At 44.8% G+C, this 20,256-nt stretch overlaps 1 protein-coding gene across 2 annotated transcripts in view; it reads left to right on the top strand.

Annotated features, from left to right (window-relative positions):
• The first annotated feature begins 1,296 nt into the window (after positions 1-1,296).
• Positions 1,297-20,256, top strand: part of CTDSP2 (CTD small phosphatase 2) — a 66,372-nt gene continuing 47,412 nt past the window's right edge. For both annotated transcript variants that reach the window (XM_063119695.1, XM_063119694.1), the window contains exon 1: positions 1,297-1,823. In XM_063119695.1, coding sequence (XP_062975765.1) covers positions 1,760-1,823 — 64 coding nt within the window. In that variant the 5' untranslated portion in view covers positions 1,297-1,759. The remainder of the gene's footprint in view (positions 1,824-20,256) is intronic.

The following is a 20,256-nucleotide window of genomic DNA, read 5'->3' as shown; positions in this document are numbered from 1 at the left end:
GAAAGCATTTCAGTTTTGCTTGAATTGTCAGATGGAATTCAGGCTTGTTGAATTTTTAGTACAAATATGAATTTGGGTATTATCTGCCAGGAATCTGTCTTTAATATCTGAGCCATACATTTGTATTTACATTCTCCTCAAATGCTGATGCTGCATGTTCTTCGGTCATGGTGTTGGTGTTTGTAATCACGTAAATAGGTGTGAGTAGAGGGCTGGGATTGGCCTACTGACTTCTCATGTCGCAAAGGCACTCAAATATACATATATAGAACACCTTGTTGTGCTTTCCTCACTGAGTTTCTTTACTGGTGAAACAATTCCAGAGGAGAAGGCAGAAGCAGACATAGATTGCTATAAAATGACATATACAGATGATGATGATGACATGTTGGCAATACAGAAAGATGCACTAAGGAAATGTTTAGGATTGGAGTGTAAAGCACGTAAGAACTAGATTTTTGAAAATAGCATACTGGTCTAGGTTCTTCTATGATGTCCAGTGAGAAGTGTATGCTAGGAGATAAATTTACTTCACCCTCCACACCCAACCACCTATTCTAGAAAGGTGCATTTTTTCTTTTTCTTTTTTGGTATGATTCTAATTGGACTTTGATCTTTCATTGGACATATTGATTTATTTATTTTGTGGGGGTGGGCAGGGAAAGTGTAATGACTTCCCATTTTTTAAAATAGCCAATTTACAAACCAGAACCACCTATCCCTGTTAATTTTAGAGAAGATCTCTATCTATCTCTTTGTGGAGGGTCATAAATGATATTTCTTTCCTTGCTTATTTCTTTTTCAAAATCCATATTTACTATTTATGGCAAAAACAACAACCCCTTATTGGTTATGAACCCAGTATTGGGGAAAAGACGGGATGGTGATGATCAAGAATATCTCCTTAGAGCTGTGTATGCTCCTTAAACTAATTTTTATTTTGTTATATTTGGGTGGCGGGGGTGGGGACACCATTATTACCGCTGCTGCCCTCAAAGCTTCAGCTTCTGAACACTGGGCTCTCCGCTCAGTTCTCTCCTTTCGCCCGCGATGCCCGGTGGGAGAAGCAACCAGCCAGCCCCGGAGGAGGCGTGGCCGACTCTGCCCTTCGGTTCCCTCCGGCGGCTGGAATGTTTGTTAGGTAAACACCGCATAGTAGAGTTTTTAGCCACGCCCACCCGCCGCGCCGGGCCAATCGGAGCGCCGGAGCGGTTTCAAGGCTACTCTCTGTGTGGAGAGAGCCCCTGAACTGGCAAAAAAATAACAAAAGCATCGAACGTTGCAACAGTAACGGGGCTCCCCCAGCGCCGCTTCTCTCCGGGTTTAGCCCCATGCGCGTCGGAGCGCCCGTTTCATCCGCTCGTGGGGAGCTGTCGAGCAGCGGCGAGCTGCAGAAGCCGAACTGGGGGCCGGTTGTTTATCTGAAGGAAGGAGGAGGCGGGGAGACTGGAAACCGCCTGTGTCCCATTTCCTCTCGTGTGTGCGCGCGCTTGTGTGTGTGTGTGTGCGCGCGGGTTCCCCCCCCCTCCCCTGCTCCAGCCCTGGATTCTCCATGTTGGACCCGATCTAAGGAGCATCTACGTTGCTGCCTTTGCATGCAGCTGACTCCAGGGCTTTGCAACTGAAGTGGACGACATACTTCTCCATTGCACTCCCCCCCCCCCTGTTCCTCCTCCTCCCTGGACGTTTCCCTCCTCCCCACCCCCTCCTCTCCTCCTCCTCCTAACCAAAGGATCCCCAGGGTCTGTGGGATTGTTAGATGGAAAGCCGGTCTATCATCACCCAAGTGCAGAGGGACGAAGCCCTGGTGCTTTCAAAACAAGGTAAGGGGAGAGTTGAAGTTGGAAACTTTGTGTTGTTGTTGGTTTTTGTCCGTCCCCCGTACCCCCTGGCTTTTTGCAATCAGACAAAAACACCGAGCGAGTGGGTCTGTGCGCGCGCGTGTGCGACTGCTTCCTCACATTACTCTCGACCTGTGCCTTCAAAATAAAAAAAGAAAAGAAAAAGGGATCCCTTGAACCCCAGCGTTGCGGTTTCGGGGTGGATGGGGAATGTGCGTGCGTCGTGTGGTTTAATCCACTTTTCTCCCGATTTCTTGGGCTGCGCCTCCTCTTCTACGACGCCGTTTCCGTATGGTTGATCCATAACACTTCGCTTGCTGTCAAGCCTCCATTTAATATATACCGACATATTTCCTTTTGGCACCGACGTCAATTTTCTGAAGTATATCTCTCCTCTCACCTCTTCCTATTCCTGTAGGTCTTGAATAAACTGGTCCCTTTTAGGGGGGTGGGGGAGCGAGACATCATGGTTTCGCTGGTGCCCCCTTTCCCCCCACCGGGGATGGGCTTGCTTTTGTTGCTCTCGATCGGTTCATCACGGGCTCTCCCACCCCCCAACTCCCTGTCTTGAGAGATATTTTTTTTTGGGGGGGGGGTTTCTTCATAAACACCTATGGCAAGGGAGGAGAGCCATCCAGCGCTTGTTTTTCACGCGACCTCCTCTAGCTCCCCTCGCAAATCTCCCCCCTTTCTTTTTTGCGCGCGTGCGTAACTAACATTCACGGGGGGGGGGAACCCTTTATTTTTTCCATTTTGCTCCTCAAACGATCAAAATATGGAGCGTGTTTATTCTGCCCCCTCCCTTCAAGTACAAAATCTGAAATGTCACTTTCAGTAATTCCCGACCAGCTGCCAGATCCTCCGCCCTTTAGTCTGAAATGAAAGCGAAGCTTTTATTTTATTTTTCAAAAAATAATAATTTATTAAATCAGTCCTAGGCACTGGGGGTGTCAAAGATGATCGACGTACTTCTTCTATCTTGCCGTGCACGGGCGCGCCTTTTCCCAACCAAAAAACCCGCGTTCCCGTGCTTAGGATCTCCCAGGGAGCCGAGCCGTAGTACTATAAGGGCGTTTGAGGTTGGCAGTTACTGTGCCAAGGAAACTGGGTTGCCTCTTGCAGGTTTCCCCTAGAGTAGTTTTAGACTCCACCGTTTAATCAGTTTGGCTTGGAATTGCCTCAGTGATGAAATGCCCCTTGCCAAGGCCTTGATACAATCCTTTCTCTGGCGTGTGTGTTTATAAATCGGTTTCCTCCTTGCAGGTACCCACAGGAGTTGATTGGAAGCACTGGGATTTTCCTTTGCCACCAAATCTCTTTATATCGCTCTGATCTCTCCCCCCACCCCTCCTTCATTTGTGCCTGTGTTTATTCAGCTGATGTTTGCTTACCAGCCTTTGCCGCTTCACTATTGGGCAGCGACTCCCCCTCCCTTTGTGTTCTTGACAAAAAGGGTCTCTAAAACCTAAGTATGATGTGGTGGGGGTGGGGGGGGTGAGCAGTAGGCAACATTTCTCTCCTCTTTGGGGTATCAAGGATTGCTCTGCTCTTGATATTCGACAGCCTGATCCTATCATATTTATTTATTCCATTCAGTGGGGCTTTCTCCCAAGTAAGTGTGTGCAAGATGGTTAGGGTTGTACATAAGACACCCCAACCCCATAACTCAAGCTGCAAAAGTTTGTTCGTTTAGCTAAATATGAAGGGATTTTCCTGAGTGCTCTTGGGGACTGGATAGATCTACATGCCAAATAAAATGATAAAAATGGGATTTCTACTTCTGCACAATGTTTTTACTTTGGGGCAGTGTCTTCAATAAGCAGCTGTTGCAAGACAAGATCCCCACCCCCAATCTTGCAAATGGTTGGGGGGACACACACACACTTTGAAAGAGTTTATGGAATGCCATTGCCAAAATTGGTGTCAGATTTGCGCCCCCCCCCCTCAAACCTTAGCATGGAACACTTGATTCTTGAATGTTGATCATTTGTTATTCTGCTGTTTGTTTGCCTGTGGGAACTATGCAAAGCATAGCATTGCTTTGATAACACATTATTATTATTATTATTATTATTATTAATAATAATAAATAACAGCATTCCCTTATTATGCCACTGGTCTCAAAAAAGCTTTGCCAGATCAAAATTTCAACGATCTGGAATGCTGCATAGGTTGCGTCTGTTTTATAACATGGGGTGGAATTGAGGTGTTTTGAAATGAGGGACGTCCTTTAAGTTCTGTGGAGTGTGATGATGCGGAATGAAGAGTATTGATATGTTTTGGGATGCTTTGCTTAGGTCCTCCTTGATCACTTGAGAGCTTAAAATGCAGCTTGAGTGAAGGGCTCTACCCACCACCTGTTAAGAAGAAGTGAAAGTGGCTCGTTTGGAGGATTTAGGCAGCAATAATCCTATGTGTACATAATTGGGAGTGAGATCTATTGAACTCGGTAGGCCCTGAGTCAACATGCATGCCCAAGAGAGGTGAAAATAGCAGGTTTTAAGGATTTTACTTCTGAGCAAACATGCATAATATCGGACTGTTAATTTTTTTAAAAATGTGGAGGGAAATCTAAAAACATGAGGGACACTTCTCTGGTCTTATTTGTCCCTTCCTTGTCGGTTTCTTTCCCTGTTATGTTAAGCCTATTTCTCATTGCTGCTTGGAAGGGGTCCAGTTGCTCTTCCAGTGTTCCTAGGCTTGTCCCTTCTCTGGGCTTTTTTGACCCGTCCCTTTTCAGGAAAATGGAGGTTTTGATGGCAGTCACCCAGAAGAGGACTAACTTGGATATGGAATCCTCTTGTGGACAAACGAGATGCAAAGCAAGCAAGGGGCCCAGCGGGGTCTGTGTATATGCACACAAGAGAGACAGCTAGGGGACAGAGCGAAAAAGAAGATTCCTAATGACTCTAGCTTGCTCCCTGTACCAATGGTTACCCCTGTAAAATGAAGGAAAATAAGAAGTATTTTCCTGGCAGTGGTTTCTGCTGTCTTCGTGGTCAAGGCATTTGAATGAAGGTTGTATGAAAACCTGTTGATATGCTGAAGCGTCTAGGCAGCCCCCCCCCATCTGTGTGTGTGTGTGTGTGTGTGTGTAGGTGCAGTCTCTGTGGGTGGCACCACAGAGGGAATGCAAATAACTTTTACTGCCTTGATCAGCAAACAGACAAGAATTTCGAGTGCTTAGCTAAAATCTCCTGTCATGGGAATGGTGTTCCTTTTTGGTTTTGACTCCCTTGCTAGCATGGTTAGTTCTTTTTGGTGCTGTCATCCCAATGATTTACATTTGCAAAAAGGCACAACAGAAGCAAAGTTTAGTATTGCTAGATGGGAAATAATTCCGAGGCGATCTCTAAAGAGCGTGGCAGGATCTAATAGCTATCCAGAAAGACAAAGAGCTGGGTATGTTTAGCCTAGGTGGGGAAAATTATAAAGGAAGGACAGTGTTGGCTGTTCTCAGCTATTTAAAAAGGAAGTCCAGCAAGATAAGAGAGAACATGTTCATAAATTATTGTGCTCACTAGCTGCCCCTCAGTTATGGAACTCCCTTCCGTTGCAAGTCCGGAAAAAGCCAGTCCCGATTGTTTTCTTGTCTGGACTTAGTTTTAAACACTGGAGTTATGATCAAACAGGTTAATTTCTATGTTATGTACAGAAATTGGGTATACTTCTTAAAAAATCCTTTTTAAATCTTAAATTGTTGTAAGCCATCTTCAGCTTTAGGAAGAGGCAGGATAGAAAGAGAAACATAAACAAATGTATATTTTTGTGTAGAAGAAGCAGATGAACACAGGAAACAAATATAGGGAAGTATACGCAGCATAGCTAGTAAGGAAGACATCTCTCCTTCATCTATGAAAGTTCAGCAGTGTAAGTCAGATTTATTAATGCACAGTCCAGGGGCCCATAGAATCTCAAATGGGTTAAAAATACCTAGACAAAGATCCAATAATATAACCAATATTTACTGAATCATGTTTAAAATGAATTTGGCTCTGACTTACTCTGGGTCATGCACCTGGTAATTCCTGGAACACTTGTCTTTTTTAGAAAAACATATAATCTGGGCTGTAATAGATATATTTTATTTATTTCATCTTATTTCTTTACCATCCAGTAGCTGAAGCTCCCTGGGCAGTTCACAAAAAATAATAAAACCATAAGATACAGCATAAAATATGGAAGCTTAAAACCACAGTATAAAAGTACAACCAGAATAGAACCTAGCAGCAATGCAGAGTTTTAAAATACAGATTTAAAACAACAGAGCTAAAAGACTAGGATGCTAAAATACTAGGAAAATTAAAAGGCCTTCAATTGGCACCACAAGGATTTGGAATAGGAATTTGGGGGTAGAGATGAGGAGGGAAACACCACTCCAGACACAATCTGGACAAGCATGCGTGAAGCGTTATATAATAGAGGGAAAGTCATTTCTCACTATCATTTCCCAATATCATAATGGTTTATTTGGCGTTCAGAATAATTAGGCATGTAAATGAAAAGCCAGATATGAGCTTGCATGGGTTTAGTGAAGATAGGAGGGCAGGCATAGTGGCAGTGTTGCAGCTTCTCATTGACCTGCAGCCTAACACAGTACAGTGCATTCAACTATTAGATAATGCCAGCAGGGGAAGTGATCCTTCTATACCAGTGCCTCTCAAGGCCCACAACCATTCTCAACTTTTCCACATTTGACTAATCAGAGAGATCAATCCAGGGCAATATCTGTTTTATATTTTGTACCAATTACATTCTTGTTTATATTTCTGAATTTATGTGGTGCCAGCTGGGTGTGGGGCTAAAGTGGGTGTAGGGAGGCATCAAATGGGAGCCTGTCCCAGGGGTAGGGATGATCATTGGTTGTTGCACTGAGCTATTTAGTTCTAATGCCCAAGTACAGAGAGTAGTGTATTAGATGCTGGAGTTCTGCAGGAGAACCCACTGCCTGGGTAATTTGTGGAGCTGCCATTTTGCTATTACCTTTGAGAGTCATGGTGGACTAGGTGATAACCAGCAAGCTCCATTTCTGTTCTTGCGTTTACTAAGTGGCAAACTGGTCCCTTCCCTACTGAGCGTATGCTATACAGTAGCCCTCCCCAAATTGGTACCTTCCAGGTATCTTGAACTACAACTCCCAGTATCCCCCAGCCAGCTTTTATGCAATGTGTGTATCACAATATTATATTTTATTTTATTTATAGTCAAGGTGAATGTCTTTTGCAATTTCTTATTGCATGGCAGGCTGTGGGTATGTGAGACTTTTCTCATGATTCTGTCCTTTCTCTTGCATTTTGTAGGAAAAAAAATAATGTTTAATCTGGTGGTCCTCAAACTGTAGGACATAGGGTACCCAGAGGAGTAGAGAAAAGGAATGATGCTGTAGAGATGGAGCAAGCAACTAGAGGTTTAGGACTGCAATTCCCACAATACCTTACTGGTAGTCATGCTGCCTGGTGCTGATGGGAGATGTATTCTAAATCGACTGGAGGGCACCAGGTGGTTGGTTTGCTTCCCAGAAAGGAGGACTAGCTCAAAGAGTGCTTTAATGTTTTCTCCTCAGATATTTCAGGTCACATATTTGTGATGTATGGGGACAAAATATTAAAATGGGGTACCTCTTAAGGATTTATTTATTAAATATAAATAAAATAAACATGCTCGATTCTATCACTCCGTAGGGCAGGGGTAGGGAATCTGGTGCTTCTCAGATGTTTTGGACTACAGCTTCCATAATCTCTGCCCATTGGCCATGCTGGATGGGGTTTATGGAGAATTTGGTCCAAAACATCTGGAGGGCGGGCGGTTGCCTACTCGTGATCTAGGATAAATTTTTCCAGTGCAATTGCCCTTTGTAAATTACCCCAATTTAAAATTTCCCAGAAAACCTACGTCTATTCTTTTTAGCAGGGCTGGGCCAAGAGATTTTACTGCTTGTGTTGAAGGACAAGTTGGCACTCTCACCCCATATGTTGTGTACAGAAGACAACTAGACAGGCAGTTGAACACAGCATCCACTACCATACCTGAGAGTAGCAGGCGCAGAACAGGCCTTATGGTATACACAGCTCTCCCCTTCCAGCACCTCACTTCCACTCTCCACTCCCCAGCATCTACTGCCCAGTTCAGCCAGCTCACTCTGCCTAATGGTAGGGCCAGCCTTGTTTTTCAGCCACTCAAATTGTTATGCTAACCATGAAGATTGTGGAGAGGTGGTTGGGTGGAGAGGTAAGGAACAGTTGGGTTGAAATGACAAGCTAACCCCTTATGGGTCATGTTTGGGAGCAACCACAAGGGGTTAGCCTGTCATGGGGGAGGTTCCCACCCATGATAGGTAAGTTACCCACCTTCTGCAGAGTGGATATGGGGCCGGGGTGGCTTACTGCATCATGTGGTGGGCTCTCTGTGGATAAATCATGGTGACCATCAAGACAGCTGCCTAGAGTGTCCAGCAGTCCTGGTGACACTCTAGCCCACGCAGGTAATCTATGGTAGCAGACATGCAGTGATGGCTGGAGCAGCCGGTACAACCCCATTCCCATCGCAGTGGTTGCTGGGATACATGGCTGTAGTGGTAGGAAGTTGCTGATGGAACCACGGAATGGAGATGGGAAAGGGAACCTTGCTGCCCCACATGTTCCACAGTCGTGGAGGGTGTGTGTGCAGGTTGTGGTTCCTTTACACACACACACACACCGCTCCATGGATCTGCTACCCTCCCACAAGACTGTCTGAACGCACCCAGTTTATGGGTGCTTCTGACCACAGTAGCCTGTGCGCCCTCCCTTAGCAAGCTGGTTTTAGGAGGGGGAGTTTGAGATGCTCTGTACAAGTCCTTTTGAAATGCCCTGATTCACAAAGCCATAGCACATACTGCAGTAAGCCACATACATGTAGTTGTGTGTGAGGTTTCAGTAAGTTCGCCTGCTAAAAGTATGTCTGATAGTGGGCTGGAGGACAAGGGCATTAAAAGGTAGGGGAAGTTTAGTGGGGACAGGTTTGAAAAGTTTAAGAAACGCTGGTTTAATTCGTACTGGAATGTTTGGAATGAAATTCCTTTCTGTTTAAGTCATGCCATATGTAACTCGAAGAAAAAAGAAAAGCAAATGCACATCTTGAAGCATGGATGTATATGTGTTTCATAAACAAGGACTGTAACCTTGAAAATAGCTAAATTCCATGGAATTTTAAAAATATATATAAAATGTTTTGCGGTTCTATAACTGTGTGCAAGGATCCTGCCACATTTTTTTTAAAGGAAAAACAACTCCCCTTATTTTCCTATCTTGTGTGAGAAATTGAGGCTGCTATCCTGAAGTTGGCTACAGAGCTCATGATAGTCAAGCATACTGGTTGATTTATGGGTTAGGATTGAATATACACATTTTTAAAATGCTGATTTTGTACAGACAGTCATGGTTTTGTTATTGCTACCGTTAGGGGTGTAGCTTCCCCCATAGATCATATGGGAACTTCAGCAATAGGGTTGAGAGCTAAAGCCTTCAAAGATGTGTGTGTGTGTGTGTGTGTGAAAACAGAGTAAATGTTGGTGGGGGCATTTTAGAAGGATAGGGGTTGCCTCACATGTTTCCCCCCTCCTTAGATGCTTAAGCACTCATGCAATACAGTGGGTAATCTTTTTTTTTTTTTTTTTTTTACAGAATGCCTCCTCAGCCTCTGGAAATATTTTTTTAAAATGTAAAAACTACACTGTGGTGAGGTGGGAGAATTCTATTTTATATCATGGGTACTATTCAATAAGTGTTCATGACAGTTACACGAGAAGGTCACAATTGTACTTCACTCTTGAATTAACCGTTCTAATAGGGCTGGGGCGGTGGGGGGCGGGGCGGGGGGAGAGGAGACAGCATTTTGCTAGGAGCTGCAATCGCTGAATCCCCCACAACCTAGAAGGAAGGTGTTTGCATCCCTGTGTCCAAATTGTGAATTAATGTGCTGAAAAAAATATTTTCTGAACAAATTGTGAGGAAGGGGAGGGGGAGTAAATTATTAACCTTTTAGGGCGTGCTTCAAATGTTTAGTGGCCAGCCCAATAGAGATTTGAGGAAATATTCACATTCTAAAAGCCAGCATATAATTGTTTGGGATCTACGCAAGTAGGAGAACTAGGATTTATCAAGCCCCAGGCTTAGTTTTGGTGAGTGAAAGGCATGTTTATGTGTAAAGTAGAGTTTATTTATTCCTTAGGATTTCTCTAAGATCTCTTGCTCTTTCGGGGTGTTTACTGCATTTAGTGGTGAAGCTGGGTAATTTTAGTCCCTGGACTTAGGCCATAGCTAGACCTAAGGTTTATCCCAGGATTGTCCTGGGGTCAAACCTGTTTATCTAAGTGCCACACAAGGCATCCAGCGCTCAGGCAGGGACGAACCTGGGATGATCCTGGGATAAACCTTAGGTCTAGCTACGGCCTTACTGGTCTTTTGCGGGGGGCCTTTCGATGACCATGTTGTGGTCACCAGTTGTGAAACACACAATAAACATTTATCTTCTTCCCACCTGCCCACACAATTTCATACTTTACAGCTGCTTGTACTTTCTTGATATATTAATCTCTTAATATTTAGATGAAAAACACACACCAAACACACAACCCCCACCCCCGTTTGATAAGCCTGATTTCTCTGAGCATGTGCAGTTCCACATTTTAAACTTGTAAAAAGCATAGCACCATCATAACTCCAGGAATAAAATGGAGTCTGCTTCTGCTGCTAAACTAATTTATTTGGGAATAAACACTACCTTTTTTTAAGCAACAACAACGGATAGTTTGTAAAGTAAAAATAATCAATTGAGCATATGTAAATCCCACCTTGACTATAATTTTTTTTAAAAAAAAGGTAAGTAAGTAAGTAAGGATACTGCAGGGAGCAGAGTTCTCTCTGGTGGGCCTCAGTATTTCTATAGTGGCCCACGTGCTGATGCAGGACCTGTTTGCTATTATTCCTATGACCTGCCATTCCCTGGGTGATGTCTGAGGAGGAGCAGGACCATCTTGGATTTCATCCCTGAGATACAGCCCTAGCTGCATCATTGCTCTCCCCTGAATTTTAAAACTTAGTGAGTGAGGAAACAACAACTCATGAAAGAAAGGAACAGGACAGCAGTGTAACTTTTGGCCCTACTGTGATAATCCCAAAACTGGGGGCGGTGGGGTGGGGTGGGGTGGGGGTGAGCCAAGAAGCATGTGTGTTTTTATTGCTGATTAATTGTATTGTGTTATTTTTGTTGTTACATTTATGGTGGTTTTTATGTCACAAGCAGGGTGGCTTGTTAACCATGCAGTGTGGCTTAGTTTCTGGAACAAGCTACCCTGAGAACCCATGGTTTCATAGAATCATAGAATAGTAGAGTTGGAAGGGACCCACAAGGCCATCGAGTCCAACGCAGGAATCCACCTCAAAGCATGCCCAACAGATGGTTGTCCAGCTGCCTCTTGGATGCCTGTAGTGTGGGAGAGACCACGACCTCCCTAGGTAACTGGTTCCATTGTCGTACTGCTCTAACAGTGAGGAAGTTTTTTCTGATGTCCAGCTGGTTGGGTTGTTCAGGGTGGCTAAGAAGCCACACACTGCATGGTTAACAAGCCACCCTGGCTGCGTTCAGACAACACAATCGCTTGCCCTGTGGAAAACTTGCTGCATTCAGATGATACACTGGTTCAACAAACAACTCACAATTCGAAACAACCCACACTCAACCACTGAGTGTGGGTTAGCATATTGTGTGGACCAGTCCGCAAGAGTCCACCTACTTATGCATTTTGTTTCCACCAATGTCCAGTCAGAGGTTTTCAGGAAGCACACAAAGCAAGACATGAAGGGTCTATCCTTGCCCTGTGTTTTATCCCCGGGATCTGGTATTCAGAGGTATACCACCTTGGATCATGGAAGTTTCATAGATAGCCAATAGCTTTTGATAACCTTATCCTCCATAAATTTGCCTTTTCCTTTTAAAAACAACACCAACAAAAAGTTGTTTAGGTTAGCAGGCATTGTCATGTTTCTGAATTTAAAGATCAATTTAAAACAACAACAACAACAATATATTTCTTACCCACCTCTCTGATTGGATCAAGGCGGGGAACAACAGCAAGCATAAAATACATAAAATACTGATTAAAAACATAGTATACACTGTTAAAAAACATCCTAAAAGCATACTAAAAGTATCCTAACAACAACAAAATGAACTGGTTGGGAACCAAACCAAGCACATAAAAATGGGATGCTGATGCCTCAGAATTTGCACTCCTTCCTCCTGTCCGTCTCTCTGCACCGCTGATGCCTAAGCACTTGATAGTAAAGCCTCGATTTTGGGGTGGGGGGGATGGGGTGGGTAGAATATATATGGGGCTTTGGTGTGCAAGAATTGCTCATGCCCTTCCCCCCAATCTATTTAAAAGGGAGTTTCTCCTTATATTCAGTTGAAAGAAGAGGTAGAGAGAGAACCTGTTTATCGTGAATGAGTGGCAGCAAAACAGGTCTCTTGGTAATTATTACAGAAATTAGTTCTGTACGCATGTCATTTTGTAGCATTGCCTGACAGGCAAGCTGGGTGGGTTACCTTCATGAAAAAAATGCTGACTTGCAGATTGCTTCGTACTAAAGCCTCGTTTCTTTTACCGCTCCTGCTCTCTCCCCCACAAGTGGCTTTTTTATTTGTGAGATTTATATACCACTAAATATTTTTTTTAAAAAAATCCCTAATAAATTCCTCCAGGCATTTATTTATTACATTTCTATACCTCCCAGGATCCGAAGCTCTATTGGCATCATCCACACCAATGCAGGTTGGCTTGTAAGAGTTCCCGAGCCAGAAATATTTCAGTAGTGAAAACCTAAAGGGATGCTTGGAAACACATAAGAAAATGCAAAACCTTGATCACAAGCAAACCTCCTAGGTTTAAAGTCACGTAATTGATTACAGTGGCCGTGTTGCTGTCCACCCTTGCCTGGGACTAAAGCCCTGTGTTCAGGCATTTGCCAAATATGTGTGGAGGGAGGGGTGGGGCTGCGTGTGTTTACCCTACCCTGACCCCCAGTGCCCTTGTCCCCACTGGCTGCAGCCTCATACCTTCGCACGTCGAGAGGAAGGTCTGAAGGGGAGGACTTTTTGCATTTGCCTGGATGGGGCTGGCTTCCTTTAAGTCACCCTTCCTCAACCTGAGAGCTGTCTATACACCCTGTAAACCTGTGGTGGCTGCACAGTGTCGCTGTTTCGTTTATATGACGCAATGGCCAACTCGCAGCCACCACAGGCTTTTCGGGTGAAACAGCGTGGTAAAAGGAGTAGCTGGCTTACTTCAGCTTTTCTTTTTGGCATGAGGTCACCACCTTCTTCCAGCCATCTGTCACTGGTGGCCTTGCTTTGCACCGACACTGGGGGGCATTCCAGGGGTGGATCAAGGCCCATGGTAGGTTAGGGGGACGTGCGGGAAGACCAGGCAGAGGGCAGGCCCAATGGCTGCTGGCACTGTCTGGAAAACCTACACTCCCTCCCTCAGTGGAGGTATGTATGTATGTATTATTCCATTTATATCCCACCTTTTTTCCTGCAAGGAACCCAAGGTGGCTTACATAATCATCATCCTCTCCATTTTATCCTCACAACTGGGTTGGGCTGAGAGTCCAAAGTCACCCAGTGGGTTTCCATGGGCGAGTGGGGACTAGAACCCAGATCTCCCGACTCCCAGTCCGACACTTTAGCCACTACACCACACTGGCGGTGTAGTGGCCATCCCCACCCTGTAACTGCATTGCCCTGGGGTTTCCACCAACAAGCGGCAAAGCTACACTGTCAAGATACCCCTTAGTTCCTTCCAGATGTGTTGGACTATAACACCTGTCATTCCACAGCCAGCATGGCCAATTATCCCAATCACCCCCAATGGCCATGCTCACTGGGGTTGATAGAAGTTGCAGTCAAACACAACTGGAGGGCACCAGGTTGGTGGAAGCTGCACAGAGAATGAGCATGGACGGAGGCTAGGAAGGCAGCTACAAGAGGAAAGGTCTTTTCAGTGGTGGCCCCTGGTGGCCTTTTACTAGACTGGTATGCATCTCTGATACAAGGGCTTTGGCTTTTATCACCATTTCTGGATTTTAGCTCTTGCACATAACTTTCTAAAATATTTTTTATGATGCTCTTAGGCCCTTTCTACACCAAAGGGTTGTCCCAGGAAAATGGACGCATTATCCCTGCCTGCTCCCGGGATCCCCTGTGTGGCATTTGGATGCACAGGAATGATCCTGGGATATAGGGCTGGTGTAGACATGCCCCTAGTCACCTTATGGAGTGGGGGTTAGGGTGAGGGAGAAGGCAGGATACAAATTCCTCCTTTATTTATACTGTTATATGGGGATTAAAACACAGCATAGTAGGGGGATGATGGGTATTGTAGTCGCATCTGCATAGTGGCAGGTTGGGGAACGCAGCTTTAAGCAATCGGGAACCTTGCATGACTGATGTTCCCAAAGGCATGGAGGATTCTAAGCGTGCTGGAGGTTCCCCTCACCTTTTCCAGATCTCTTGCTCAAGGTGAGAAGGTGTGAATCTGCTCCTGGTGAGTATGTAGGAAGTACATTGGGAGCACAGGTAGCGTACATGGCCTACTCCTCCCTCCATGCATCCTGAGAATGAGCAGAGGTGAACACCTGAAAAGGGCTGATGTCTCACTGAATTCATTGGGACTTGCGTCTGGGTAGGCATACAATGGCATTGCAAATCACTTTAATTAAACAAACAGTGCCAGGTTCTTGTCAGTCACCCCAGTGCCTCTGTACTCATTGGTTAAAGCACTGGAAGTTGGGAGCAGGATTTACTTTTACATACGATACGTCCTGCATGTTGTTCTCTATATGGGGACACAAATGTCCCTGAAGGAGTACAGCTGCCATATGTCGTCCCCCCCCCCCACCGCATGGTAGTAGCCCAAATTTGTATTCTACTACAATTATGCTTTGCATAATAGGAAGCTTGGCCTAGGATATCTTCTCTTGTAATTGAACTCCCGGTACCAAGAAGGCTACAGCCTATCCTGTATAATGATTAAGCTTTATATAGAATTATTGCAAACAGACTACTTGCATGGTCATTCGGCCTTACTGTTTATATTCCCTCCCTGTATAACTGTGTCTGCTTTTGGGTGCATTTACATGTATGTATAAACACACATGCCAGAGGTTCCGCACCTCTGGAATGCATTGCCATTGGGGGTCCATCAGGCCCCATCATTGCAGGCTTTTAGGAAGGCTCTGAAGATTTACTTCTCTCCTCCAGCTTTCTCCTGATGATGTTTACCAGACCGTTCTGGTTGTAGCTGCAATTGCATTGTGGGGTTTTAGTACTGTCTAGAACAGACGTTTTATGCTGCCCTTTGTTGTTTGTATGAAAGTTGGCTGTGTCATTATGTATCAATTTGTTTTATTATTATAAAGGATTTTATGGCACTAATAGATTTTGGGAGGGCTCCTGCCCTGAAAGTCGGCCTAGAAATATTGCAAATAAATGAACAAACCAAAAGCACACTAAACTAAATAAAGCAAACATACACATGCCCCTCTGCCTACCTGTCAACTGATTCACACAATCAAAACAAGCTACTTACAACAGTCCATGGGTTATTGGAGGAGTGTTTTCCCCTCCATCAAGTTAGGCCGCCCTGGTCCATGTAACATGACAAGCTTCCATATGCAGGGCTCCTAATGCTATCGATCAAGTGGCTATGGCCCTGTTCAGACAACATCCTGGTTGTCTGAACGGGGCCATAGCCACTCCGTTAACCATTCCGTTAATGCATTCCGTTAACCATTTTGTGTTTAAGCAGCATAGTTTAGCGTGCTGTCTGAACGGAGCCAATGTATCTTCCATCTTTTCTTCCTTATCAGAATGGTTCCCTCCTAGCCCTGCAGTCCCCTGCACCCCCTAAATCTGCCCAGGAGGTTAGGAAACCCCCTGCAGCAGCTTTGGGTGTGTGTGTGTGTGTGAGAGAGAGAGAGAGAGGCTACAATGAGGTGAAGAAGAAACAGAATTCCCAAAGCTATTGGATTTAGGCCTAAGTTCTCGTTGCTCAGACTTCTCTTGCTCAGAAGCTGTTGTGCCATAACATCAATACAAACCCTCCTGTTGCCCATTCTTGCATGACTTTTACATACTAGATTCATTGTCTGAATCGGCTTTGCTGTGTTAGGCTGCAGACAGAGGGCCAATGAGGAGGGTAACCGGGATGATCAGGGGTCTGGAAACAAAGCCCTATGAAGAGAGACTGAAACAACTGGGTATGTTTAGCCTGGAGAAAAGAAGATTGAAGGGAGACATGATAGCACACTTCAAATACTTGTCACACAGAGGAGGGCCAGGATCTCTTCTCGATCATCCCAGAGTGCAGGACACGGAATAACGGGCTGAAGTTACAGGAAGTCAGATTCCGGCTGGACATCAGGAAAAAGTTCCTGACTGTTAGAGCAGTACAACAATGGAACCAGTTACCTAGAGAGGTTGTGGCCTCTCCCACACTACAGGTATTCAAGAGGCAGCTGGACAACCATCTGTCAGGTATGCTTTAGGGTGAATTCCTGCACTGAGCAGGGGGTTGGACTCGATGGCCTTATAGGCCCCTTCCAACTCTACTATTCTATGATTCTATGAGAAGCTGTGAAGCTGTCCTCTGATCTTGCTCGCTAAGGGTGCAATCCAAAGCATGTTTAGACAGACAAAATGCTAGCTGGGAAGGCTGGGAATTGTAGGTCTGTTTATTTTATTTATTTATTTATTTCATTTTATACTGCCTAATAGCCAAGGTTCTCTGGGCAATGAACAATTAAAACCATAAAATACAATAATAGGCTCAGGGTGCAATCCTATGCATGTTTTCTGCCCAAACATGCATAGGATTGCACCCTAAGCCTGATTGTGCCCTGAACAAAAGGTGTTTTCTGCTTTTTCATCTTGAAAGCATGCTTAGGTATTCTATACAGAAAAGAAGACATTACATAATTTAACATTATTTTGATATTGCATCATCATTTAATGATTTGCACTTCTGTCCGGCATGGGTTAGGAGCCTTTATTTCTCCACCCTAGCTACACTGTTGATACTTACACTCAAGAATGGTATATATTTCCTTTTAAATTTTAGTTTCTTATCCTGTTGCGTACATTGAGGACTGGTGACAGACAGTTTAAAAATATAAAAATACTGAACGTGAACTATAGAAATATCCTTGGATCCATCCCCTACAACTAAAAGCATGTTTAACTTTAAAAAAGATAGAAGAAAAAAGAAGACTTGCCTTGCTGCTGGAATATGCCCAGGCTCTTACTTTGGCAGACCTCCAAGTTCTCTTCCTAGGAAGCGAGTAATTGGTGATAGGCTGAGATGGCTGAAGAAAAGGATTGACCAGTTGCCAGGGTTGTCAGAAAGCTGCATATGGTCCAAGTAGAATGAGCTGCACGTTTGAAAAGGTTACTTGGGTTCACATGACATTACTGATTGTTAACCAGCAATACTAAGCCCTTCATACCAGCTATCGCCTGTCACCTCAATAAAGTAATGCCATGTTTAGAGCTTTGACATTGGGACTAGAATAAAATTACCCAGTGTAGCATTGGTAAAATGGTAACAAAATCCCTTGAAATGATGAGGTATCTCTCGCCCAAAACCTGTGGATCTTTCTTGCTAACTTAGGCCGTTTCTATACCTGCCTTTCCCCCCGGGATCGTCCCAGGATCATCCCTGTGCATCCACATGACACATAGGGGATCCCAGGAGCAGGCAGGGATGATCCCTCCATTTGCCTGGGATAATCCTTAGGTGTAGAAAGGGCCACAGGGGATCCCAGGAGCAGGCAGGGACGATCCCTTCATTTGCCTGGGATAATCCTTAGGTGTAGAAATGGGCTCGGAAGAGCGATCAACTGCTTTCTCTGACAGTTTTAAATATAAGGCATTATGCCCAGGCAATGGCAAAAGGAAGCAAGGTGCAAGGTGTTGCCATTGCTGTGATATTGGATTGCTGAGATACAAATGAGCCTTTTTTCCTGGATTCGCAGCCCCTTTGCTCCTACCTTTGCAACATCTCTAATCAATGTTAGTTTCCCCTTGTGTTTCAAAAATGGGAAATCATGGTTACTGGCTTATGGAACAAGCCCAGAATCCTAAACCAAATTCAAACCGTGGCTTAGGATCCAGGTTTGTTCCAAAGCGGGTAATGATAGTTTCCTGGTTTGGATGAAAGGGGAAACTAAGGTTAATATGAGACTAACTAGTTTAATTGCAGCTTGCATGAATGGACTGTGTACATGGCCAAAAGACTTTGCCCTAAGCCTATATAAGATTGTCCAGATGCAGCCATCCTGTACTATACTTGCCCTCACAATACCGTTGTAAGGCACTGCTGCTTAGCCTATTTTATGGATGGATGATTGAGATGCCCTGTTTGCAATTTGCTTAATACAGCTTGGGGCAGGGGAGCATTCCTGTGTGAGTCTGGGAACAAGTGGTGGTGGTGGCACCTGAAAGGGCTGACCTTTCAGCAATTGTCCCTGTGTTATGCAGGGGTTTGGTGGGAGCAGTGGGAAACAAACCTCTATCTCCTGAGCTGATGATTTAGCTAGGGACAGTGGCATCAGAGGCTTCCTCTCTGAATGCATTGCTTGTTTAATCACTCACTGAATTCTGTTCTTAGGACTGTTCTGTACACCAGGGGTCCCCAACCTTTATGGACCAGTGGGTACATTTGGGAATTTGAGAAACTGCTTTGGGCACGACTACAAAATGGCTCCCATGGAGGATGTAGCTAGTCACATAATGGCTGCCATAGGGGCCTGGCTAGTCAAAAGATGTGGGGAGAGATAGCAAGCCTGGAACGTGGGCAGGAGAGATAACTAGCAAGTCAAGAGGGTAGAAGAGCGAGAAAGAGCGAGGCTAGAGGCTGGGAGGGAGGAGGAAATAGCCCAGCAAAAGGGTAGAGGGATAAGAAGGAGCAAGGCTGGAAGATAGGAGGTGGGATAAACAATGAGGTAAAGAGGTGAGGGAGAGAATCAGTGAAGCTAGAGGGTGGATGTGGAGAGAGAGACTCAGTTTGGACAACACGATAACCAATGGTGGCTTAAGTAGTCAGCCATTAGTTGAGTAGTCAACGGTTGGTTATTGTGTTGTCTGTTGGGCAAAACCAATCCCATGGTTGACTATTTCCTCAAAATAACCAATGGAGAAACACAACTCTCTGCAGGGTTGGCTATCTGCAAGACTGTTGGTTAGCGTGTTGTCTGTCGGGCTGAGTGGACTATTTTGCAGGGTTGAGTGGACTATCTCTGCTGGCTAGAGAGTTCCTGGGCAAGAGTGGCCAAAACCATGCTGGCTGCTCTGTTACCGCTGGCACAACTCGCAGAGGCTGCTGGTATAGCACTGGGAGGACTGAGGACAGGGAGAAGGGCTGGGTTGGCTGGGTCCACTCAACGCCAGCTCCAACCACTCCACAGTTGTGTAGGAACCTGTTGTGTGGGGAGTACCCGCAAAATAACCAACTGTGAGTTGACTATTAACTCACCATTGACTATTGTGTTGTCCAAACATAGCCAAAGAGTAAGATAAAGGGGTGAGTGGGAAAGAAAGAGCAAGGCTAAGGGCTAGGAAGGGAGCAAAAGAAGGCGGCTAGGGACGGGGGAATGGGGCGAAATAGCAAGGAAAGGGATTGGTGAAGAGAAATGGCAGGGCTATGTATAGTTGCTAGAAAGTTGTATTTTATATAGGTATTTCATATGTATTCACTGCTATGGATATATACAAATCCATGTATGTATGTATGTATGTATATTATTATTATTATTATTATTATTATTATTGCACCATCAGTGTTATATTTTTTAAAAAACATAGTATATTTTTTAAAAACAGGTTTTTTTAAAAAATTACAGCTTTGTGACTGCCTGTGGCTGCCACATTGGAGACCCCTTGGTGGGTGCCATTGCAGTGCGTGTTGGGAAACCCTCCTGTAAAGTCTGTGCCTTGCATGTCTACATGCGTCTTCCTCTATGTGCCCTTCCAGACTTCAAGAAGTTCTTAATAATAAGTTTGTGCCATCCGTTTGCATAGCACTTGTGAACCGCCCAGGGAGCTTCAGCTATTGGGTGGTATAAAAATGCAATAAATAAATAAATAAATAAATAAATGATGGATCCATGTTCCAGGGAGTTACAGCTTTCCCCGACCTGCTGGCTGGGAATGATGGGACTTGCAGTCGAACCCACCTGCAGGGAGCCAGCTTCGGGTAGGCTGATCTATAACTTCAGACAGGGGAGACAACAGAGGAAGAGGAGGGAAGTGAAGACAGGGTTAGAAGGGGAAGAATATGTGTCACTATTTCTGTTTTATCCCCAAGCCTCTGGGGAGGCTC

Source organism: Elgaria multicarinata, chromosome 3 (assembly GCF_023053635.1).
Source record: "Elgaria multicarinata webbii isolate HBS135686 ecotype San Diego chromosome 3, rElgMul1.1.pri, whole genome shotgun sequence".
Classification (NCBI taxonomy): domain Eukaryota; kingdom Metazoa; phylum Chordata; class Lepidosauria; order Squamata; family Anguidae; genus Elgaria; species Elgaria multicarinata.
This window is presented reverse-complemented; position numbering and strand designations above follow the sequence as displayed.